This window comes from Podarcis vaucheri, assembly GCF_965113315.1.
Source record: "Podarcis vaucheri genome assembly, chromosome: 4".
Taxonomy (NCBI): domain Eukaryota; kingdom Metazoa; phylum Chordata; class Lepidosauria; order Squamata; family Lacertidae; genus Podarcis; species Podarcis vaucheri.
The window spans coordinates 17,908,546-17,934,994 of NC_138762.1; the positions used below are offsets into that span (position 1 = coordinate 17,908,546).

Consider the following 26,449-nt stretch of genomic DNA (forward strand, 5'->3'; position numbering starts at 1 on the left):
TGCCCTGGACACAGATTTGACCTGTGCCTCCATGGACAGCTGTGAGTCCAGAATGACTCCCAGGCTGCGCACCTGGTCCTTCAGGGGCACAGTTACCCCATTCAAGACCAGGGAATCCTCCACACCTGCCCGCCTCCTGTCCCCCAAAAACAGTACTTCTGTCTTGTCAGGATTCAACCTCAATTCTCAACCTCAAATAATACTATTTTAAAATACCCTATCTTCTACTTCTAACCCTACAGCCTATATCCACTTCCTAAGTTATTCTAAGGTTTAAATATTAATATATTCTTCCAAATATTCCTTAAACTTCTTCCAGTCTTCTTCCACCGTCTCTTCTCTCTGGTCTCGGAGTCTCCCGGTCCGTTTGGCAAGTTCCATATAGTCCATCATCTTCATCTGCCGAGTTTTATTTGTTCTTAATGAATAATGTTTTCTAGTATAGAGCTAGACCCTTGGTAGTCATAGTGCAATCCATTGGTTTTAAAAGTCTTGCCCACAGATCTTTTATATCATATTAGATTAATTGGCTTGAATTCTGCACTTATATCAAGATCATACTTCAGATTTTTCAGAGTCGTTTATACAGGGATCCCAACTGGGCAGTGATCAGACCTAGTTCTGCTTGGTTTTGGTATAAAATGCAGCTGTGTGCATGCAGAGTTAGTCTCACCAAGAAAAACACAACCGTCAGGCCATTAATGATGGCTTACCAGGTTCTTGACCAGGCATCCCCAAGCTCGGCCCTCCAGCTGTTTTGGGACTACAGTTCCCATCATCCCTGACCACTGGTCCTGTTAGCTAGGGATGATGGGAGTTGTAGTCCCAAAACAGCTGGAGGGCTGAGTTTGGAGATGCCTGTTCTTGACAAAACTCTTGTTTTTGCTGCTCACTGGGGACAGCAAAAATAGTGAAGGTTGGGTTGGCAGCAGGCCACACAGTGGTACCTTGAGTTAAGAACTTAATTTGTTCTGGAGGTCCATTCTTAACCTGAAACTGTTCTTAACCTGAAGTACCACTTTAGCTAATGAGGCCTCCCGCTGCAGCCGTGGCCGCCGCGCAATTTCTGTTCTCATCCTGAAGCAAAGTTCTTAACCTGGGGTACTATTTCTGGGTTAGCGGAGTCTGTAACCTAAACCGTCTGTAACCTGAGGTACCATTGTATATGGTTGATGGACTGAGTTTGGATTGGTGGGCCTTGAGCTATGCAAGCATGACGTGATACCAACAAGTGAACTTTGAACATATTGCTCATCATTTTTACATATTTACATTTCATTTTTGATATATATTCCTATTTTCTTTTCTCTTTTAGGGAATACTGGGAACACATTCAAGATTGAGCCAGTTCTAGGCATCATCACGGTGCTGAAGGAACCAGACCTGACCACCATGAACCAGTTCGTTCTGTCAGTCAAAGTGACCGACCAGGGCTCTCCACCGCTGTCAGCCACAGCGATTGTCCGCATATCTGTGACCATGTCAGACAATTCTCATCCGAAGTTCACGCACAAGGAATGGCAAGCTGAAGTGAATGAAAATGTTGACTTTGGAACTTCAGTTATCTTGGTCTCAGCAATCAGCCAGTCTACGCTAGTTTATGAGGTTAAGGAGGGCAACACCAACGGAGCCTTTGCTATAAACCCCTACTCCGGGGTCATCACTACTCAAAAGCCCCTCGATTATGAACGCACTTCCTCGTACCAGCTCACCGTACAAGCCACAAACATGGCCGGGATGGCATCCAATGCCACTGTGAACATCCAGATCATCGACGAAAATGACAACCCACCAGTCTTCCTCTTCTCAAAATACCTGGGCAGCATCAGTGAGGCTGCACCTGTAAATAGCATCGTTCGAAGCTTAGGGAACAATCCGCTTGTGATACGAGCCACAGATGCAGACAGTAATCAGAACGCTTTGCTTGTCTACCAGATTGTTGAGTCCACTGCAAAGAACTATTTCACCGTAGATTCCAGTACAGGTGCAATTAGGACTATTGCTGACTTAGATCATGAAACCATTGCACATTTCCATTTTCACGTCCACGTCCGAGACAGTGGAAATCCACAGCTTACTGCAGAAAATCCAGCTGAAGTCACCATTGATGTAACAGATGTCAATGATAACCCTCCAGTTTTCAGCCAGGCCATGTTTGAGACCATCTTGCTGCTACCAACATACGTTGGAGTTGAGGTTCTTAAGCTCAGGGCTGCGGACCCAGATTCAGAAGTCCCACTTGAAATGACCTACAGCCTGATTGAAGGCAGCACAGAGTATTTCCTCATCGATTCTGTTTCCGGGGTGCTGACTATAAAAAACAACAGCCTCTCCAAAGATCATTACATGCTTATAGCAAAAGTATCCGATGGGAAGTTCTATAGCACTGCCGTAGTGACCATAATGGTCAAAGAAGCCATGGACAGTGGCCTGCACTTCACACAAAGCCTTTACTCCACATCCATCTCAGAAAACAGCACCAATATCACAAAAGTAGCAGTGGTCAACGCTGTTGGAAACCGCCTTAACGAGCCCTTGAAGTACAGCATATTAAACCCAGGGAACAAATTCAAGATCAAATCCACTCTGGGTGTCATTCAAACTACTGGCATCCCATTTGACAGAGAGGAACAGGAATTTTATGAGCTGGTGGTAGAGGCTAGTCGTGAGCTGGATCACCTGAGGGTAGCCAGGGTGGTTGTCAGAGTTCACATTGAAGACATCAATGACAATGCTCCGGTGTTTGTTGGGCTCCCATACTATGCCGCTGTACAAGTTGAAGCTGATCCCGGCACCCTGATATACCGAGTCACGGCAATTGATAAAGATAAGGATGCAAATGGCGACGTATCATACCTGCTGAAGGAGGACTATGGGCACTTTGAAATTGACAGGCACACTGGCAGCGTCACATTAAAAGCAGCCTTTAATTCTGACTTATCTAACATCGAGTATCTAATTATCGTCATTGCCAAAGATGGAGGCAATCCATCACTGTCTGCATCTGTAGAACTGCCCATTACGATAGTTAACAAAGCAATGCCCGTTTTCAACAAGCCTTTCTATACGGCCTCTGTAAACGAAGACATCGAAATGCACACCCCAATTCTGAGCATCAACGCAACCAGCCCAGAAGGTCAAGGAATCATTTACATCATTGTAGATGGTGATCCCTATAATCAGTTCAACATTGATTTTGACACCGGAGTCCTCAATGTCATCAGTCCATTAGACTATGAAGTAAACCCCATTTTCAAATTGACAGTGAGAGCCAGCGATGCTCTCACCGGTGCCCGAGCTGAAGTAACGGTGGACTTAATTATCAACGATGTCAATGACAATGCTCCGGTTTTCGACCACTTTGCATATAATGCCACTTTATCTGAAGCGTCTCTGATTGGGACACCTGTTTTGCAGGTTGTTGCTACGGATGCGGATTCTGAGAACAACAAAATTGTTCAGTATCAGATAGTCCAGGACAACTTCAACAGCACAGATTACTTTCACATTGATGGCACGAGTGGCTTGATCCTAACAGCCCGCTTGCTGGACCACGAGCTGATGCAGCAATGCAGTCTGAAAGTGCGGGCAACGGATAATGGATTCCCACCTCTGAGCAGTGAAGTTCTAGTCAGCATCTTCGTAACAGACATGAATGACAACCCTCCCGTTTTTAACCAATTGATATATGAATCGTACGTCAGTGAGCTAGCTCCTCGGGGCCATTTTGTGACTTGCGTCCAAGCTTCTGATGCAGACAGCTCTGATTATGACCGGTTGGAGTACAGCATCTTGTCTGGAAATGACCGTACAAGTTTTGTGATGGACAGCAAAAGTGGGGTCATCTCCCTGTCAAACCATCGGAAGCAGAGGATGGAGTCAATGTACAGCCTGAATGTCTCTGTCTCCGATGGTTTGTTCACAAGCACAGCCCAGGTCCATATCCGGATTCTCGGAGCGAACTTGTACAGTCCTGTCTTCACACAGAGTATTTACGTGGCGGAGGTTAGAGAAAACGCCGCTCCTGGAACCAAGGTAATCCATGTGAAAGCAACGGATGGAGACTCAGGCATATATGGGCAAATAAGCTATTCAATCATAAACGACTTTGCCAAGGATCGTTTTTTGATTGATAACAACGGACAGATCACCACAACTGAGAAACTTGATCGGGAGATCCCTTTGGAAGGTGACATCACCATCTTCCTGAGAGCCCTCGATGGAGGAGGGAGAACCACATTCTGTACCGTGCGAGTCATAGTGGTGGACGAGAATGACAATGCTCCCCAGTTCATGACAGTTGAATACAGGGCAAGCGTCAAAGCAGATGTTGGAAAGGGTCATTTGGTCACCCAGGTCCAAGCAGTTGATCCAGATGATGGTGCAAACGCGAGGATTGCCTACTCGTTGTACAGTGAGGCCTCGGTTTCTGTGGCAGATCTGCTGGAAATTGACCCTGACAATGGGTGGATGGTAACCAAGGGCAACTTTAACCAGCTTAAAAACACAGTGCTCTCCTTCTTTGTCAAAGCAGTTGATGGCGGCATTCCTGTGAAGCATTCGCTTATCCCTGTGTACATTCATGTTTTACCTCCAGAAACCGTCTTGCCTTCTTTTTCTCAACCCCAATATTCCTTTACGCTATCGGAAGACACTGTAATAGGTAGTACCGTTGATGTTCTACATGTTTTGCCAACTCAGGGAGCCACCTATAGCACAGTAAATGGTGAATTGCCAGGGAACAACAAGGATGGAGTGTTTATTATAGAGCAGGACACCGGCATCATAAAACTTGATAAGAGACTGGACCACGAGACAACTCCTGCCTTTCACTTTAAGGTTGCTGCAACTATACAGCTAGATAAAGTGGATGTTGTGTTAACAGTGGATGTGGACATTAAAATTTTGGACGTCAATGACAACAAACCCATGTTTGAGGCAGCCAGCTATGAAGCCATCATAATGGAAGGAATGCCCATAGGAACCAAACTTATCCAGGTTAAAGCCATTGATGCAGACTGGGGGGCAAACGGTCAAGTCACGTACTCTCTCTCAGCAGAATCGGATGCTGACACAATCACAGAGGTGTTCACCATTGACAGCAACAGTGGCTGGATCAGCACCTTGAAAGACTTGGACCATGAGAAGAACCCCACCTTTGCCTTCACTGTAGTGTCTTCCGACCTGGGAGAAGCCCTATCCCTCTCATCAACCGCCTTGATCTCCGTCACGGTGACAGACATCAACGATAACGCTCCAGTGTTTGAGCATGAGCTGTACAGGGGGTCCGTGAAGGAGAGCGACTCACCAGGCGAAGTTGTGGCTGTCCTCAGCACTTGGGATGAGGATACATCTGATGTCAACCGCCAAGTTAGCTATCACATTACAGGTAATGGGCCTCTCGGGTTGGAGGGCTAAAGGCGGGGAGAGTTTGAACTCAGTGGCAAAGCACAGGTGCTCAGTCCATGACTTTTCTGCTTAAAAAGCATCTTGCAGAGCAGAACTAGGAAATACCTATCTTTGCTTGAGACCTTGGAGGTCTGTCACCATTCAGAATAGACAGTATTATGGAAAGTGGAACAGTGGTTTGCCATAGTACAAGGCAGCTTCATGTGTTCACCTCGAACCTGCTTTGATCCCTGGCACAAAGAACCAATCATAGAACCATAGAATTGTAGAGTTGGAAGGGACCCCAAAGATCATCCAGCCGCCTGAAATACAGGAATCTCGACTAAGGTATCCAAGACAGATGGCTGTCCAACCTCTGCTTAAAAATCTCCAGCAGAGAGAGTAATGTGTGTAGGTCTGGGTGCCAGAAATTGCTGAGAACTTAACATGTCACGACACAGATCCAGACAAAGCATTTTTAGGGTATTATTATCTTGCTTGGTTCAGCCCTAAGTGCATAAAAACAGGGGAAAGCATAATTTGTATTGGGCCTTTTTAATTTAACCAACTCACACTTCACACTGTGCTGCCGTTTAGCAGCCTCTTTATATAACCCCCTTAAGATTTATGTTATCAGCATGGAAAGGATTGTAGCATTGTGCATCAGCCAGAGAAAATGAGCAACATTTGTTTTTCAGAGTAGGCAGAGGGGGTAGGCATTGGGTGGGTGGGCAACTTTTGTGCATTCATAACTGTCTTATTTTACTTAATTAAAAAGCATCCTTTCCATTCCTAGATAGCAAACCTCATTAGAAACATTCGTTTTTAAAGGCATTAAGTAGCCATAGAAAAGAAAGAAGCGATAGTTTGACCTTCTTTGACCTTTTTTAAAGGTTGGGACCACAAATAACTGTTGGGCCATCTTGCTATTAGCACATTTTCTTTCTTCCCATTGTGCTGAGGGATTGTCTTAAGGATGTTGTTTTCATATTTTCATTCGTGCAAGCACTTTGTGGCCTAGCAAGTGGAATTCAACCCACTAGCCATTTGCTGTGGCTTGCCCGGTGTCAACCTTGTTGCTTTTTGCAGCCAAAGCTCCCATCATCCTCGTCCTATATCACTTAATGGCAAAATAGAATTCTAAGCAGATTAGGCCATATAATTTGGCCCTGACAACCATGAGTAAGTGAAGCTGCCTTACACTGGAGCAGATTATTGGTCCAGCTAGCCCAGTATTGTCTCCTCTGACTGTCATTAGTTCTCTGAGGTTTTGTGGGCAGGGAGCTTTCCTCTTCCTGAAATCTTTTCACTGGAGACGCCAGGCGTTGAATCTGAGACCTTCTGCATCCAGCCATGTGTTCTGTCGCCAAACTGAATTCTGCCCATTGAGCCAGCCACCGTGCCTCAAACAATAATCTTATCTCACAGGCTTTCTGTGAAGGTAAAACCAAAAATGACTGACCACCTTGAGCATTTGTGGGCAGCTATAGGGACTGAGTTGAATTACTTGAGAGAATATTCCATGTGCTTATGGGAATGACCATTGTGTAGTGTGGGCCCACGGTTGTCAAATAGCTTCACATCTTGCATAAGATGGCGGCAGATAAGCAGGGGCTGCTGGGGCTGCGCTTGCCGTCCGCTCAAACAAGATGTATCCAAACATGAATGTGACCGTACAACTTGGAAGCAGAGAAAAACGATGAAGCTTTCCAGGACGGGTGGAAATGTTACTATCCCACTAAAACATCTGCTTGTCCTCGGTAAGCAGGTACCATTTCATGCCAAGTAAGAGCCACGTTGTGTGCATTTAAATGCCAACCATAATGAGGCTCCTTAAGCCCCTTCTGCTGTGGTAATAAGATACCAGGGTGTGTGTGCGCTATGCTGCAGTCCTGTGCACACTTATTCATGTGTAAGGTCCACACATTACAGTTGCTGTAGGAGATACCAGTTTCACACATTAGCAAATTACGATAGTTAGTCCCAAATGCATCTGAGTGCTCTTTGTTCCCCGGTGTTCGGAGATACGTGTCAAGCCAGTTTTAGGAATACAGTCTCTCTCTCATGTTTAATCATCCCGATCTCCTAATGAAGTAACCCTTTTAACTTACTGCTTGAATGAATTCGTGCCATGCTGAGGTTTCCCTTAAATATCAAAATAAACAGAGAGCCGCCCTAAGTCCCCCTGTCCATGCAGAGGATTAGATTTCAAGTCTCATTTTAATAGAGGAGTCCACAGTTTGGGGGGCTGAGTCTCCAGTTCTCATTGCTGTCAGTGAATTCCAGTTTTAAAACTCTTGTCTCACAACGTGCATCAACAGGCATGAAGCACCGATCGGCATGGATTTGTGATGGTGGATGTTCAAAGTATTGCCGCCTTCAAGGGATTTAATTCATTCCTGACTATCTCCCCCCAACCCCCCCCCGCCCAAAAAAGGAAAGTGAAACGTTATTTGGTGTGAAAGTAAAATCTTCCACACTCATAAATCTCTCTATATTTATGTATTATCATCACCGCACAATTAACTTTTAATTTTCAGACTAGAGATAAGGGAGAGTCACAATGTGGCCAAAGCACAGAATTGCCAGTTAGATGCATATGAAGGAAGGAAGGGTGCTTTGGAAATGGAAGCACATTCCCTAAGAACTCATAGCGAGGTTCCTGCTGCATATCCAGCAGAAAGAAGCCATATCTGTGAAGCACAACTTGTTCAGAAGACCTGGGTGAATGGAAAGGTATATCACCTGGCACCAATGGCATCAAAAAGACCATAAAGATGGGGCCAAGTGAGCCTCTCTCTTCACAACTGTGGTGCCACTGCTGAAAAGGCCCTGTTCTAACTCACAACAGGGCCTCGGATCATAAGCCTTAGATAGATTTCTATGAAGTGTTATCCTCCATAGCACAAATATTTACACATGAGGGAGGGAACAGTAAGCAATGAGGTCAAAGGAAAATGCAATTTGAGTGGTGGTGATGATGATGATTAAAATTTGTATACCACCCTACACCTGAAGATCACAGGGCAGTTCACATCATAAAAATAAAAAAACGAGAACACAAAATTCATAATAAAAAAACAATAACCTTTCTCCCACAAACACATTTAAAAGGACGTAGAATGTTAATCAGCCGATTCAATTAGAACTTGAATGTATGCAAAAATAAGCACAGTGACCCATGACAACAGCAGTAATGAGTGTTTTCACTATGACACAGCTAGCCCTCTGGAAATTGTGATGTTAAGTCACCAGTTCCAGTGCACAGCACAAGACAATTACAGATTAACCCGTTTTGGTTAACTTCCCTGTAGCCAGTGCATCCTGCTGGATTTGTGCATACCGTTGTGGGTGCGCCTGGGTATGTGCACAACCTTATAAGGAAGCCTTCTGTGAACCATGTTGTGGACATGAGAAGCCAGCAGCTACCTCCATGATCTGACCCAATCAGAAAAATAAATAGCTGCCCTCTGGCTGTGTGTACAATCCAGTTCCTACCAGCCTTTATCCACAAGGGTGCGGATCTGCTACATACATAAACACTTGGAAGAATTTGACGTTGTGATCTTCTTCCTTGTGACTGTGGGTTGAAGCTGGATGCCTTCATGTGACATACTCAAGACCTGTCCAGTAGCAGCTTGGCAAACATTGCTCATGAATTTTCGGAAGATCATAGAGCAGCAGTACTTTATGGGCTTATCCACACTTAGCTTTTGCCCTGCTCTTTCCAGGCCAAGGTCCACTCCGTATCTGAGTGTTGTTTTTTGCCCTGAGCTTTCCCTGCAGAAAGCAGCTCTTTAAAGCTGATTCAGAGCAAACGTCAATTCAGGTTTTCAGTGGATTGACGTTTGTTCTGATTGAGTGGATTTTCATGGGGGAAATTCCAAAGCAAAAGAAAAGGGTGCTTGGACACAGAGCTTTAAACTGTGGACCATGCCTGGAAAGAACGGAGGAAAGTTAAGTGCAGATAAGCCCTGTATCTTGTGGAGCATACTCATATGTAACAATCTGCTGCCAATTTTTACCCTTGATTTACAATTGACTTGAATTCATCCGATTAAATGTAACCAAGCCATGGTTTCCTTCTTCGGAGTAGACCAATGTGAACTCAAGGCTAAGATCTGCTAGTACAGAAGGAGTGTAAATAGGAACACAGGAAGCTCCCTCGTACAGAGTCAGGCCATCAGTCCAACTAGATCAGGAATGACTACACTAGGGCTGTAGTCCTTCCAAATGTTGCTCAGCTACAGTTCTCATCATCTCATCATTAAAAGAACTGGCAGATGTGATCTCAGAACCACTGGCAGTCATCTTTGAGAATTCCTGGAGAACAGGCGAAGTCCCGGCAGACTGGAGGAGGGCAAATGTTGTCCCTATTTTCAAAAAGGGGAAAAGAGAGGACCCAAATAATTACCGCCCAGTCAGTCTGACATCAATACCAGGGAAGATTCTGGAGCAGATCATTAAGCAAACAGTCTGTGAGCACCTAGAAAGGAATGCTGTGATCACCAATAGTCAGCATGGATTTCTGAAAAATAGGTCATGTCAGACTAACCTGATCTCGTTTTTTGACAGAATTACAAGCCTGGTAGATGAAGGGAACGCAGTGGATGTAGCTTACCTTGATTTCAGCAAGGCATTTGACAAGGTGCCCCATGATATTCTTGTAAAGAAGCTGGTAAAATGCGGTCTTGACTATGCTACCACTCAGTGGATTTGTAACTGGCTGACTGACCGAACTCAAAGGGTGCTCATCAATGGTTCCTCTTCATCCTGGAGAAGAGTGACTAGTGGGGTGCCACAGGGTTCTGTCTTGGGCCCGGTCTTATTCAACATCTTTATCAATGACTTGGATGATGGACTCAAGGGCATCCTGATCAAATTTGCAGATGACACCAAACTGGGAGGGGTGGCTAACACCCCAGAGGACAGGATCACACTTCAAAACGACCTTGACAGATTAGAGAACTGGGCAAAAACAAACAAGATGAATTTTAACAGGGAGAAATGTAAAGTATTGCACTTGGGCAAAAAAAATGAGAGGCACAAATACAAGATGGGGGACACCTGGCTTGAGAGCAGTACATGTGAAAAGGATCTAGGAGTCTTGGTTGACCACAAACTTGACATGAGCCAACAGTGTGATGCGCCAGCTAAAAAAGCCAATGCAATTCTGGGCTGCATCAATAGGAGTATAGCATCTAGATCAAGGGAAGTAATAGTGCCACTGTATTCTGCTCTGGTCAGACCTCACCTGGAGTACTGTGTCCAGTTCTGGGCACCACAATTCAAGAAGGACACTGACAAACTGGAACGTGTCCAGAGGAGGGCAACCAAAATGGTCAAAGGCCTGGAAACGATGCCTTATGAGGAACGGCTAAGGGAGCTGGGCATGTTTAGCCTGGAGAAGAGGAGGTTAAGGGGTGATATGATAGCCATGTTCAAATATATAAAAGGATATCACATAGAGGAGGGAGAAAGGTTGTTTTCTGCTGCTCCAGAGAAGCGGACACGGAGCAATGGATCCAAACTACAAGAAAGAAGATTCCACCTAAACATTAGCAAGAACTTCCTGACAGTAAGAGCTGTTTGACAGTGGAATTTGCTGCCAAGGAGTGTGGTGGAGTCTCCTACTTTGGAGGTCTTTAAGCAGAGGCTTGACAACCATATGTCAGGAGTGCTCTGATGGTGTTTCCTGCTTGGCAGGGGGTTGGACTCGATGGCCCTTGTGGTCTCTTCCAACTCTATGATTCTATGATTCTATGATTCATCTTTGACTATTGGCCCTGCTGGCTGGGGCTGATGGAAGCCGGCATCCAGCAATATCTAGAGAGCCTTAGGTTCCCCACCATGGTGTACAAGAACAAGTAACGGCTTTACTGGGTTTCAGACATGGCCCTTTCTGAGCTCTGTGTAGAGATGTCAGAGATTGAACCTGCCTCCTCCTGTGTGTTAAAACATATGCTCTACAGCTGAGCTACATCTTTTCCCATCAGTCACCATTGTGTCATTTATTGAGATACAAATTCCAGAAAACGAATATCATGGGCATTTCGCTCCATTTGTTTCCGAGCATATTCAGCAATTTTGGTGGCACTGTGGATTTTTAAAGTTTAACTTAACACTTGAAGGTTTTTAGAAATTATTCCCACCGGTAGCCCCGCCCCAAAGTGAGCTCACTCTGCAAGCTGGAACATTCCACTGGGATCAGTTCAAGTGTTTGGCTTTCCTTTGCCAATGCCATTCTGTCACTCCGAGGCTCAGAAGGCTGGTCTGTAAATACAATCATGCACGAACCATTTACTTCACAAAGTCTCCGCAAGCAAGCGGATCACTGAACCCAGAGGTGAGGGAGAGGGGATAATTAATGTGAACAGTGTTTGTTGCGGTGTGAGCAGTCTTTTAGATCTGCCCTCAAAGGGAAGGCAGTGGTTACCTGCAAGATGTGGACAATCCATCTTGAGCTAGAAATGTAAAATCATACGGACGTCTGCTCTGCTCTCAAGAGATCTCAGCACTTTTTGGAAGAATGCTTTCATTCACTTCAGCGTTTTGCTGTAGGCTTCCCTCTGTCTGAGTAACAAACTACTCCTGCGGTTAGTAGGTGATCCACAGTTCCTGAGCTCCTTGATGCTAATGATCTGTAAATCATCATTTTGCCATTATTGGGATTAATAATGGGCCAAATTATTACAATATTGCAACGTCTGTAGAATTGTGTTTTCACACTCCCCACCCACCATGTGTGTCCTAAGAGGCTTGGACATGCGCTGCCTCAGACATTTCAGTCAGTACAATGCCCAGGACACAATGTGAACTGAATAGAATTTCTTCTCCATCCCCTCATACTTCAGAGAAGCGGACACGGAGCAATGGATCCAAACTACAAGAAAGAAGATTCCACCTAAACATTAGGAAGAACTTCCTGACAGTAAGAGCTGTTCAACAGTGGAATTTGCTGCCAAGGAGTGTGGTGGAGTCTCCTTCTTTGTAGGTCTTTAAGCAGAGGCTTGACAACCATATGTCAGGAGTGCTCTGATGGTGTTTCCTGCTTGGCAGGGGGTTGGACTCAATGGCCCTTGTGGTCTCTTCCAACTCTATGATTCTATGATTCTGTTATTCTATGTATCTGAAGACGTGTGCACGCACACGAAAGCTCATGCCAATAACAAACTTAGTTGGTCTCTAAGGTGCTACTAAGGGACGCGGGTGGCACTGTGGGTTAAACCACAGAGCCTAGGACTTGCTGATCAGAAGGTTGGCAGTTTGAATCCCCACGACGGGGTGAGCTCAGTCCCTGCTCCTGCCAACCTAGCAGTTCACAAGCACGTCAAAGTGCAAGTAGATAAGTAGGTACCACTCCGGCGGGAAGGTAAATGGCGTTTCCGTTCGCTGCTCTGGTTCACCAGAAGCGGCTTAGTCATGCTGGCCACATGACCCAGAAGCTGTACGCCGGCAGATGAGCACCACAACCCCAGAGTTGGTCACAACTGGACCTAATGGTCAGGGGTCCCTTTACCTTTAAGGTGCTACTGGAAGGAATTTTTTAAATTTAGTTCTACCTGAGAAAGAGCACTATTCAACCATGATGCTGATTCTAGCCAATTCAGACATGAAGAAGCAGAAAGTATGAGGGGATGGAGAAGAAATTCTATTCAGTTCACATTTAAAGGAGAATGTCCCTCGTTCGTACTTTCCAAGGAATACGCACAGCCGCTTTCCAGGATTTCGGAGAGGTTCCTCTCAACTCCACCTGGAGACACTGGAATCATAGACTTGTAGAGTTGGAAGGGACCACAGGGGTCATCTAGTCCAACCCCCTGGAATGCAGGAATCTTTTTGCCCGACATGGAGCTCAAACCCACAACCCTGAGGTTTAGAGTCTCATGCTCTACCGGCTGAGCTATCCCAGGCAAAAGCATGCTGGCATCGGTGGAGATTGAGCCTTCGACCATTCGTGTGCACGGGAGATGAGCTATGGCCCGTCTTCAGCCTTTTTTAGATATTTATAATTTAGACTTTATTCGGTTTTAAGTTAGCACTCACAGCAAGAATTCATGCGATCACACAGTCTCTGCCTCTTAAACTTCCTTTGCATGTGGCTCGCCAAAATGTGCTTGAAAGATTTCATTTCTGATCTGCATATTCCCTTTCATCTCGCTGAGCTCTGAAGTATGCTTTGCAACATTTGCTGAGGAGGGAAGGTTTGGATGGGGATGTTATTCAACCGTGCAGTAAACAAAAACAAACGAGAGAGAAAAGTGCATATTTTTCTTGTCTCGCGGCCTTTGGGGAAAGTTGGGGTGGTGGGGTTTTTTTGGAGCGAACGCTTAGATCTTGTGATGCCCAAACAGAATGTAGGAAGAAAAACTGCGGGTGGATTTTAAAAATTAGCCATTAACATTTGCAGCCAGGAGCCTTCGGTTGAAAAAAAATCTACAATGAAAAATGAATTAATTAGAGCGCCCTTAAGATGCTGAACCTGCCTTAAATATGTTGATGGGGAGAGCTAATTAATCACTACAGAACGAGGTCTGCAGGAAAGCATACATAGAACTTTGTGGGGGGGGAGGAAATGTATCTGTGTACTTCCCCCTCTCCCTTTAATCCCAAGAATATTTAAACTATTGTACAGTTAAGGCTCATTTATTTGTGTTACATCTTTGTTGAGTGTGATTCAGAAGTTCAGGGTGAGGCCATGTTACACATCAGAATGCAGAGGGATTGTTGCATGGCTGAACGCAGCCGCCTGGTAGGAAAGCTCGCTACACATGCATGCGCTGATATCTGTTTCATGCGTGAGAAAGAACCACAGGCCAATGGGAGAGCATCTGCTTTACATGCCGAATGTCCCAGGCTCGAATCCTGGCAGTTCCAGGTAGGGCCGAGAAACGGCCCCATCAGAAACCCTGGAAATCTGCTGCTGTAGGATTGAATTAGTTAAGAGATCTGACTTAGTGCAAGCCCTTTATTTATTTATTTATTGGCATTATTTGCACCAATTTTAAAAGGAACATGATGTTCCATATAGGCCAGGCCTATATAACATGTGATTACCAGGCCGCATAGCAGTGTAGAGTTGGAAGGGACCCCAAGAGTCATCTATTCCAGCCCCCTGCAATGCAGGAATCTCAGCAAAAGCATCCATGGCAGATGGCCATCTGGCCTTTGCTAAAAAACCTCCAAGGAGGGAGAGCTCACAACCTCCCAAGGGAGACCGTCCCACTGTCGAACAACTCTTATTGTCAGAAAGTTCTTCCTGATGTTTAGTCAGAATCTCATTCTTGTAATTTGAAGTCAGGCAGGATGGTGTCAGCTAAAGGCATCCAGACTGGTGCCTTATTTGAGGTGTATTCCACAACATGTTCTTCACAGAATAATAATAATAATTAATTATTTGTACCCCGCCCATCTGGCTGGGCTTCCCCAGCCACTCTGGGCGGCTTCCAACAAAGATTAAAAATACATTAAAATGTCACACATTAAAAACTTCCCTGAACAGGGCTGCCTTCAGATGTCTTCTAAATGTTAGGTAGTTGTTTATCTCTTTGACATCTGATGGGAGGGCGTTCCACAGGGTGGGTGCCACTACCGAGAAGGCCCTCTGCCTGGTTCCCTGTAACCTCACTACTCACATAGCAGACCTTGTCGAATAGCTCTTAAAATGTTTGCCACCCCCACCATTGTCGCTGCTGTTGTGCAATCCTGGGCAGCCAACAAATTACTGGTGTTTTATCAGGCTCCTAGTGGACTTCCGTAAATGGCTGTTGCGCCATGTTTGCGTCACAAGGTGAGCAGGACCTGCGAGACTGCGTCTCTGTTGTAACAAGATCTGACCTGATTTCCTGGTGCCTTACGCTGGGAGTAAGCTCCATTGAACTCAGTGGAACGGAGCAGACATCGCAATGCTTGTACTGTTGATAACAGAGGTCTCCCTTGCCCAGTCCACTGTCTCCGAGTATGGCTAGCCAGGTGCCCCGGGGAAATTCATGAGCAAGGAATAGCCATGTTGAAGGTGATTACTGCATGGAACAAACTGGCAAATGTAACATTTTAAGCGGAAACATAAATAACCGCTGGAAACGTTAATGGCCATCCACCAGGACTGTTTTGGCAATGCTTTTAATTCCCCGTATCCCCTAGTGTGTGAAATGGTCTTATTTTCCTCTCGGAGGATAGTTGGGGACAAGCATTCTGACTTGATTTAGTTGCCATGCGGTGTAATGATGCAGAAAAGTAATATCGCCGGGTTCGGTGTCACAGTTTCAGCGTAATAGGAAGCTGATTGGCTTCATCCCTTCTCCTGGCTGCCTTTTCCTCTTGTATAAATTTGATCTAATTGCCAGCCTTATCTTAAACTGCTCCTTAAACGACCCCTCGTTAGGTCTACTTAAGGCACATGTGTCTTTGTGTGTTCTGCAGACTACAAAACACACGCGCACGCACGCAACAAAAATTGTAATGAAAATAGAAACAACACTGCAGTGTGATAAAAGCTTTCATTAGACGATTCCTTAATGGAAACCTGCTGCACTCCCTTGATTGCATAATCAAGAGCTAATGAAATTGTCTTGGTAACAAGAGTGAGGGGGTTGTAGTACATCCTCTCTTGAGACTGAAGTGGAAAGACAGTCGTGCCGTCGTGAAGAGGAGGCTATTGATTGTTCACAGTTTGAGTCTGATTGCCCTTAATGCAAGCTAAACAACGGGATCATCTCAAAACTTTATTGTTATTGTTTCTTTGAAAGTTACCAGTTTTGACTTGTGGGAGAAGCTTTTGGAGTAGTTGCAGAAGACAGAGGACCACAGTTAGCCAAATACTGTAGTTATCAGGAGTCTAAAGCAAAGCTGATCACCTGTACTGTTTTGCTAGTGTCAGCTCTGGAAAGATTTTGTGAAATTGGGAGGGTTGAGTGCAGGTGAGGAAGCAAGTAAAATAAAACCAAAGTCAGCTCCTTCTCTTGATGAAAGCCATTCAAGGTTGGAACACACCTCAGGGCTTTCACTTTTTGTGAGACTTCCCACAAACAGGGGAACCATATAAGGTAGAGGGACCCCTGACCATTAGGTCCAGTCGTGGCCGACTCTGGGGTTGCAGCGCTCTTCTCGCTTTATTGGCCAAGGGAGCCACGTACAGCTTCTGGGTCATGTGGCCAGCATGACTAAGCCGCCTCTGGCAAACCAGAGCAACGCACAGAAACGCCGTTTACCTTCCCGCCAGAGTGGTACCTATTTATCTACTTGCACTTTGACGTGCTTTCAAACAGCTAGGTTGGCAGGAGCAGGGACTGAGCAACAGGAGCTCACCCCGTCGTGGGGATTCGAACCGCCGACCTTCTGATGGGCAAGTCCTAGGCTCTGTGGTTTAACCCACAGCGCCACTCGCGTCCCTGGGGAACAATATATGTGGCTCTAATGACAGTTAATGTCTCTTTCCACAGGAGGAAATCCCAAAGGGAAGTTTGCCCTTGGCATGGTTCAGAATGAATGGAAGGTTTATGTCAAGAGACCATTAGATCGGGAAGAACAGGATGTCTACCTTCTGAATATTACAGCGACTGATGGACTGTTTGTAACACAGAGTGCTGTGGAAGTGATTGTCACAGATGTTAATGACAACAGCCCTGTCTGCGATCAGGTTGGTTGGCAACATATTTTTTTTTAACAAAATTAAAAATAGAGTGTTGTTGTCTAGGTTTATATATCATACCTTCCCATTGGCAAATTTAAATTGGCCAGTGAAATGCCTGGACAATGCAGTACAAAACCGTACCAGATAAGGAGCATCACAAAGACCAGGGATGTATATAGGTGCTTCTCCATATGTTGACTACAACTCAGACATACATCATTTTATTTGTATGTCACCTTTCCAGAGCTAAAACCAAGCTCAAGGCGGCTTACAACATGACAGCATTTACATAATTACAAATGTAGCAAAAGTAGTCATAAACGATAAATAAAGCATGCCAAAAAGTTCGACCATATTGAACAATTTCCATATAAATCGTAAAATCTGAAAATAAAGATAAAGTGGTGCCTTGGTAATTGAACGGCTTGGATCCCGAACAAATCGGCTCCTGAATGCCACAATCCCAGAAGTGAGTGTTCCGGTTTGCGAACATTTTTCAGAAGCCGAACATCTGACACGACTTCTGTAGCTTGCAGGAAGCTCCTGCAGCCAATCGGAAGCCATGCCTTGGTTTTCAAACCGTTTTGGAAGTTGAACAGAATCCCGGAATGGATTAAATTTGAGAACCAAGGTACAACTGTACACAAATTAGTATGCCCCCTCGCCAACGAAAAACCCTCAACAATACTAACCCAAGAGCCTGTTTAGTAGCCTCTACTTTTGTAGCTGGAGTCAGTCCAAGCCCCACCCTCCCAGGCCAAGTGAAAAAAAGCCTGCAAAACAGGGGATAGGTCTTCTAGGACTCACAGCCAAGGTGGTCTTCTATCATCCCTGAGTATCCACTTAATTTATACTGGAAAGCTTGGTTTTGTATTTTCTGTACCTTGGGGGTTTTTTTTTTGCAAGTCCAATGCTGAGATGTCCATGAGATAATGAGAAATTGGAAATGTGAAGCTGTCATTGGCCCACCTAGCTCAGTATTGTTTACACGGGCTGGCAGCAGCTCCCTGGCATCTCCGGCAGGGGACATTCCCAGTCCTACCTGGAGATGCCGGGAATTGAATCTGGAACCTTCAGTGTGTAAAGCAGATACTGTGCTGCTGAGCTATGGCCCCTCATTGCGCAAAAGCCATCTCTTTTCTAAAGCCATACATACAGTTTCATTCACAACAGCAATCACATCCTGTCGTTTTGGGTTTTGGTCCTCAGGTCACATATATGGCATTGTTTCCCGAGGACATTCCACCCAACAGAGTCATCCTTAAAATGGGCGCCAAAGACGCGGACATCGGATCCAACGGGGAAATTCGTTACTCGCTGTATGGCCCTGGGAACAACAAGTTTTTCTTGGAACCAGAAAGTGGTAAGATGAAAATAGTCTTCACTGCTGGTTTAATGTTGGAATGATGGCTCTCTCTGTATGGTCTGCATGTCACGCTGAGGAGTTTGATGCTAGATTACTGCTGAGCCATAGAAATGTGCACTGCAGATTCTCATAAAAGAAGTTGTTTAAATTGTTCTGGAAGAGGGTGTGGTTACGTCTGTCTTTCTTGAAGAAGGAGCAGAAGAAAATTGTTAGGACTGATGCTGCTTTGAAAGGTAAGGCAGTATCCCTTTGTTAAATGTCTGGCAAAGAGAAGCAGAAGGAAGTACTGCTGGGTCGAGCTGCAATTTCCCCCCCCCTCCTGGGGGGGGGAAGGCCCAACTGGTCTGATTGGCCAGCCGAGCCCTCCCCCAGGAGGAGGCCCACCCAAAAGCCCACCAGACTGGCCAGTCACCGGTAGGCAGACAGCCAGACCCCTGTCCCCCTCGCCAGATTGCTGCAAGGCCTCAAAACCGCCCACCATCAAGGTAAGCAGACTTGTTAAGTAGAAGGAAAATGGGGGTGACCATTAGAGCAGAGCTTTCCAAACTGTGTGTCATGCGAACGCTCCCCGTGCTCTTCCTGGGGCTGGAAAAGGGTTAGTTTAAACTCTGGTTTGCTAGTAAAACTGAATTACAGTGGTGCCCCGCAAGACGAATACCTCGCAAGACGGAAAACCCGCTAGACGAAAGGGTTTTCCGTTTTGGAGGTGCTTCGCAAAACGAATCTCCTATGGGCTTGCTTCGCAAGACGGCAATGTCTTGCGAGTTCCTGCTGGGGGTTTTTCCCTTCCCCCCCTTTTTCTAAGCCGCTAAGCCGCTTATCAGCTGATCCGATCAGCAGATAAGCCGCTAATAGCGCTAATCCGTCAATGGGCTTGCTTCGCAAGACGAAAAAACCGCTAGACGAAGAGAATCACAGAACGGATTCTTTTCGTCTTACGAGGCACCACTGTACTGTGTCATGAAATGATGCATGTCTAAAAAGCGTGCCACCAGCATGAAAAGTTTAGGAAGCTCTGCGTTAGAGGGAACAATGGGAACAGGAAAAATAACAGCTCACTCCCCATTGAAAAGACAGAGTAAACAGTACAGAGGTAAGGTAGCTTACAGCTTATTGTGCTAAGTAACTGATGCTTGAAAAGCTAGATATTCCTAGGGATGGAGTAGAGCTATCATCAACTCCTTGATTTTTTTTACCTAGATCTGAGGGGTCTGTTTCCTTGCAGATCGATATCATGTAAGCCTGTCACGAGACAATAAACAAGAACCAGCCCAGCATCCTTTTCCCCATAGTGACCAACCAGATGCCTCTAGGAAGCCCATGTGCAACAGAACATAAGGGCAGTAGCCCTCTCCAGTTGTTCCTCCCCAGCAACCAATATTATGCCTCCAAATATGGAGAATGAACACAGATATCCAGATGCACAGTAGCGGCAGTCAGAACCCTATACGGAGGCCACAGAGACCTCCTATGCCTGGCTTCAGACAAGGAAGGTGAAGGAGCCGTTAACACTTTCTATTGCTCTACGAAAATCTCCCACACACCAACACAACCTGCTGCTGTCTTTTGATGAAGCTGGAGCTTCTCATTTGCTGAGACAGCTGCTGCATTTGCTTGCTCAGGGGGGATTTGTGTAAGCAGGCAAGGACCTCCTGCTTTGAAGAGACAGCCCATAAGGGCTGCGGATGAGAGGTTTGTGTGAGGCATGGATGTGAGACCTTCCTTTTTCCTCTCCCAAGGGCAGGGGAGAAGAAAGGAACCACTGCACCCACTGCTGCTGCCCCACACAGCCTATCCGCAAGGCCGGCTGAGGACCTGATAACAGGGAAGGCAGAGAAATTCAGTACAGTTTGCACTCAAAGGAAACCTACATGATTCACACTTTCCCAAAAAAGAATACACAGGCTGAAGCACAAACAACCTTCAAAACTCGAACTTATCCAAATGTTGCAATGTGATACTGCAGCCAGGTGATATGTACAAAGTGCATTTAATTTTTTAAAAATGAATGTACTGGTGAATGTAACATAAAAATGCATTGCAGTGAGGAAAATTGGTTTGCAAAAAATGTACATACTAGGGGAAATTGCATAGAAAAAAGTGTATGTATTAGGAGAAATATACACTAAAATCCTTATTAATTTTCATGCGGACTTTTTTTTCTTAATTCAAACAGATGTGGAAATGTGGAGAACTCAACTTAAGACGGGGAAAACGAGAAAACATAAATTGACAGATCCATGCATCCTTAAGTGTCAGACAGATCCTAACCGTGGTGGGTGGGAGGGAACATAAGAAGCTGCCTTATGATGAATCGGGCTATTGGCTCATCTCAGGAATGGCTCTCCTAGTGGGGGAGGAACAGCAGCAAGCTGAGCCTCTGGAGCCTCTGGGAGGAGCAAGGTGGCAGCAGGGTTGTGGCTGTGCAGACACACTGGTGTGCCACAGTAGCTTCCTCAATTAGTGAAAGGTTCTGTTGGACCTAGAAAGAGGCCAAGCTTGGCTCCAGATTTGAGCCCCCACCTCCAAAGTTAGTTTCTCCAATTGACACCAAGTGACAATATGGCCCCCTCCACGATGTGTCTCTCCCAAACCACAGGCTTACCTATTTGAAAGGTTTGGGTCTGGGAAACTGCCCTCCATTTCAATTTCCTGTGCTACATTGGGAGCCTCAGGGCATGCTGGGAAAATCGTAATGACCAGCAGCTTCTCAGACCAAGGCATGGGCACAGTGGGAGAGCCAAAGCAATGCCAGCAGCTACCCACAGTTGCTAGGTGCTGGCATGCAGCAGAAAGCATTGCTTTTCTCATGGATCAGGAAGAATATCTGCTTATGTTCAATGAAGTTGCAATCAGATGGAGTTGCTGGCTAATTTTAACATAGCACAGATACTGAAAGCAGAAAGCTCCAGTAAGTTTGGTGCTTTGCCATATCCCATGCAGTGAGAAAGACACGAGAAAGGCAAGGGTTATGTGCTGTGATAGTAAAGAAGCTGTGATGCCACTTTAAAAGCACAGATAACCTCCATGGTTAATTAATTATCCCATCAGCAGGTGCAAGGAGTTTGTGCTTTCAAAAAAAAGAGGCAATAACATTTTGTGAGTATAACACTGAAATTGAAGGATGTACAGGCACTTCCAGACTGTCGCCATCTTGGTGTGGGACTTAGTCACTTTGCTGACAGGTTCAGGCTGTGCAATTATTGTTGAGAGGTCTTGTACAACAAATCCACTACCCCCAAAGATAAGAGTTTTAGCAATAAATGTGCTGGAATGTACTGCATAACACTTGATTTAATACGACACCATCTAATCTCCATGCAAACAAATTGGAACCATTGTTGATTAAGTAGCCAACAGCGTCTAATCTCCCTGCAAGCAAATCAGGATGAGTGCTCAATAAACAGGTCACCAAGAAGCACCCACTCTGGCTGGGAAGGCAGAGTACAACATAGGACAGCGTGCACACAGCTCTCTTCAGAGCAACAGCAGTCCATGTGATTGGTAGGCATTATGGATGCTTTGGATTGGACAGACCTAATACCAGAAGCCTGTTCTTCCTTCCTTGCCTGATCAGCATAACAGTAGACTTTGCCTAGTGTTCTCCAGCTTCTCTTTCAAGCTGCATTTCCAGCAACTGGCTTCAGGGTCCCTGGAATGAAGAACACAGCATCCAAGTATAGGTCTGAATCCAACAAACACACCTTGGCCCTGGCAATGTGGTAGAAAGTGTTGAGCGAACATGTCTGTCATTGGCTACCCCAGCTATCATGTCTACATGCTGCATGAGTTGTAGTAGACCTCTGAATACCAGTTGGCAGGGAGTGGGGGAACGAGAAGAGGACTAATGCCCCCTTGTCTTGCTTGTGGACTACCCAAGAGACAACTGGTTGGTCACTTGGTGAAGCAGGAAGCTGCACTCGATACAGGCCTTTGGTCTGATTCTGCATTTCTTATGATTGCAAAACCCATGAGTTGTCAAAACCTTGGCATGCCACTACCCGTCGTATGTGTTAAGTCAAAAGTTGTTGAATGCAAAATTTGTTCATTGCGTAAGAACCAAAGAAGGAGGAGAAAAATCCGGTGGTTTGCTTCAACTAAAATCAATGGCTTTGCATTAACTATTTGAAGAACAAAGCATGCTTGCTTCAACTGATAATGATCTTGGGCACATCCTTTTATAGAATCATTTTACTATGTCCTTGGGACAAGCAAATGTTCAAAAATACGTATCCTCCTGAGAATTGCAAGTGGAAGGTAGCTTGGGCAAGAGAGCTTTCCCATATCCCATAAAGATATCAAGAGAGCTTTCCCATATCCCATAAAGATATCAATGGAGGCCTGGGGGCCTGTTGCACAGTGTGTGCTGGGGCACAGTAGACTGCAGTGTGGGAAGCTGGAATTGCCTGAATTTGGGTGGAAGCACTTGAGCAAGATGCAAAGGGAAAGAGGAGATTGGGCAGTTCCTTTCTGTGATATTCCTTTTGTTCAGTTCTTAGGTCGTGAAGAGTTTGGATTTGATATCCCGCCTTTCACTCCCTTTCAGGAGTCTCAAAGCGGCTAACATTCTCCTTTCCCTTCCTCCCCCACAACAAACACTCTGTGAGGTGAGTGGGGCTGAGAGACTTCAAAGAAGTGTGACTGGCCCAAGGTCACCCAGCAGCTGCATGTGGAGGAGCGGAGACACGAACCCGGTTCCCCAGATAACGAGACTACCGCTCTTAACCACTACACCACACTGGCTCTCACACCATACTGGCTCATACTGGTGAACCATTTTGAAAGTGAAATTGCATTGCAGCAACAGAGCAATAGTAATAGTAACAACAAATGGCGAGAATGATGTTGACTCTGGTTTCATTTCTCCCCCCATTTTCCAATCAATTGATTTTAGGGGAACTCAAAACCTTAGCCCCATTAGACCGCGAGAAGATCCCTGTGTACAACCTGATCGCAAGGGCAACGGACGGAGGAGGAAGGTTTTGTCAGTCCGAAATCCATCTCATCCTGGAAGATGTTAATGATAACCCACCAGCGTTTTCTTCTGACCATTACACCGCATGTGTCTATGAGAACACGGCCACGAAAGCTTTGCTGACGAGAGTCCAAGCCAACGATCCTGACGTAGGTAAGTCAATAAGACTGCAATGGATGCAAACCACAAATATTTTGTAGGTTGGTAAAGCTTGCAAAGCTCTGTTCTTTGCCTACATTCTTCTTCTACTTTCTGCTTTCTTAACACTAGTAACATCGGAACATAAGCAAGTGTCTTAGTTGGACCGTGGGTCCATGTAGCTCAATATTTTCTACACAGACTGCCAGCAGCTCTCCAGGGTATCATACTAGGCACATTGCCAGCCCTACCCAGAGATGCTGGTAATTCAACCTGAGACCTTCCTCATGAGGAACATGTGCTGTACCACCGAGGTAAAGTTTGTGTTAAAACCAATATAGAATGCAGCATACAGCCTTTGAATTCCTTGTAAACACAGTTCTCAGATCTTAACTTACCTGATGACTTCTGAGTATCAAAGTTTTGATTTTTCAATATGAATTATTCAAAACTTGGGATTCGTATTTTGAAATCCGAACTTTCAGAATAACAGTAAGAGAGTCTTTGAACTTGGAATTTCAGGTTAAATGTTGGCGTTTAGATCTCGGGTTCAGACATTTTTAGCGCTTGGAAAAGCAAGTGTAAAATTCCTTTGCAAAATTTTATTGCATCTACAGTTCTCTACTTTTGTGATGCCGTAAGCCAGGGCACTTGATGTCCGAAATAAGCGATTACGGCAGTTCAGAAGAAAGCTTGGAGTCAGCAGCTTTTATGGTAATGATTAGTAGAGACATCACTTGAAGCTTTCATTCTATAATTTTCATCCTGCAGACCTTCAATTCTCCATACTGATTAGCTATTAGGGTCAAATGCTAGTAACGCAAAATGCTAGTAATGAAACATGACAGTATTGATATGTGGATATTAAAAGGGAGATCTCTTGATTCAGCACTCTGCTAATACAGCGATAAATCTTTCCATGCTGAAGACATGAAGCCACCATACACACTTGCCGTTTGCAAACATGCCCTGCACTTGGTTTTATGGTGCACTTTAAAAGTTTATTTCTGTTACAGAAGAGTGGGGAGGGGGCAGAGTCAAGAGGGCAGCTTCTAATTATTAGTTTGAGGAAAGTTAGTAAAGTTTTTACGATGCACGGGGGGGGGGGGAATGGGAAGCATCCTGTGAAAGAGACAAAAAAAAATCCAATCTCAAGAAAGAATAATTCATGTTTTTATTAGTGACTAATGAGAACAGGGGGACGCGGGTGGCGCTGTGGGTTAAAGCCTCAGCGCCTAGGGCTTGCCGATCGAAAGGTCGGCAGTTCGAATCCCCGCGGCGGGGTGCGCTCCCGCTGCCCGGTCCCAGCGCCTGCCAACCTAGCAGTTCGAAAGCACCCCCGGGTGCAAGTAGATAAATAGGGACCGCTTACCAGCGGGAAGGTAAACGGCGTTCCGTGTGCTGTGCTGGCTCGCCAGATGCAGCTTTGTCACGCTGGCCACGTGACCCGGAAGTGTCTCCGGACAGCGCTAGCCCCCGGCCTCTTGAGTGAGATGGGCGCACAAACCCCAGAGTCTGTCAAGACTGGCCCGTTCGGGCAGGGGTACCTTTACCTTTAATGAGAACAGGCCTTCCGGGGGGGGGGGGGAGTGTTCTGCAATGGTACAACAATTAATAAGCTGTACTTAAAACATATGAAAATCTCCAAATACAATCTCAAAAGTAACATATTTATATAAACTCTCATTACTATCATTCACACAGAAATTCCATTGTCAATAACAGTGTTGTCTCCATATCTTGTAGGATAGCCTGTTCTCGCTGAACTCTCTTCTTTTATTTATTTTTTTAAAAGTGCATTACTCTTTCTTCAATATCCTGAGATTGGTTCTCTCTTTTTTGTCTTTCGGGATTTTTAAAACCCTGAAGTAGGGAAATCCTGGGGAGAATGACCTCCCTAACACCCCTGTGTATAATTAGAAGATAGTTTGTCTCATCAGAACTACATAATTCAGGCAGCTGGTGGTAATCCAAGTAGCCACAACCAGGTAAACTACCATATTTTTTGCACCATAACACTCACTTTTTTCCTTCTAGAAAGTAAGGGGAAATGTCTGTGCGTGTTATGGAGGGAATGCCTACGGGTGGCATGCCTACGGATTTTCCTCCTCTAAAAACTACGTGCGTGTTATGGTCGGGTGCGTGTTATAGAGCGAAAAATACGGTAATTAAATGCTTCACAGACATGCTCCTCATACCTTTTCTCTGTGTCAAAGGCTGGGGGGGGGGGAGTCTATGAAGTAACCTTAAGACATCTGTTACTTTCAAACATCACACAAAACCATGGTAGTATGTGCCAGCCTTCACAAGCCAATGCCCTTGAGATGTTTTGAACTATACTCCTCTCAGCTCCTGCCAGAATGGCCTCTCAAAAGTCTCCAGCCTATCTCTGGGCAATGAAACTGGAGGAACAATTTCACCATATTTCTCTGTGTCAGGGGAAAGAAATTGTACAAGAGTTGTTTGGGGATGATGAGGCACACCACTGTGGGAAATATTTGGCAAAAACTCTGTAGAATGGCCTTTTTCTGGGGAACTAAGGAAAGGGGAAAATATCGGGGGGGGGGGGGTTCTGAGAATATTTGGCTCAGCTCTATAATTTGTTATATACAGAGAAGCATCCAGTTGTTCAGTTCCCCTTCCTTGTTGAAGTTGTACAACCAAGGCATAGGTTTATCACCTCAGTGAAAACGTAGCTCAGAGATGTGCAGGAAAGGGACCCACAAACTTACTCAGTAGCCCACTGTGATTTTGAGCTTGGAAGAGGATGGTCATAGGTGTTGATGGCTGACTAATCCAGATTTAATGATCTTCAGAACTGCATAGCTGGATGAGAAGAGCATTTTCTCTCCAGTGGTGTTGCAAACCATCTCCTATTGCTTATCCCTGCACCTGGTTATGAGAGATGTTCTCTGTCTTACTCTCAACATTTCTGTCTTCATGTGGAAGG

General features: G+C 45.3%; 1 protein-coding gene across 10 annotated transcripts in view; it reads left to right on the top strand.

Annotated features, from left to right (window-relative positions):
- Nucleotides 1-26,449, top strand: part of FAT3 (FAT atypical cadherin 3) — a 460,237-nt gene that overhangs the window by 371,645 nt on the left and 62,143 nt on the right. For all 10 annotated transcript variants that reach the window (XM_082218934.1, XM_082218933.1, XM_082218936.1 and 7 more), the window contains 4 exons: nucleotides 1,316-5,389; nucleotides 16,830-17,026; nucleotides 18,230-18,383; nucleotides 23,281-23,514. In XM_082218934.1, coding sequence (XP_082075060.1) covers nucleotides 1,316-5,389; nucleotides 16,830-17,026; nucleotides 18,230-18,383; nucleotides 23,281-23,514 — 4,659 coding nt within the window. The remainder of the gene's footprint in view (nucleotides 1-1,315; nucleotides 5,390-16,829; nucleotides 17,027-18,229; nucleotides 18,384-23,280; nucleotides 23,515-26,449) is intronic.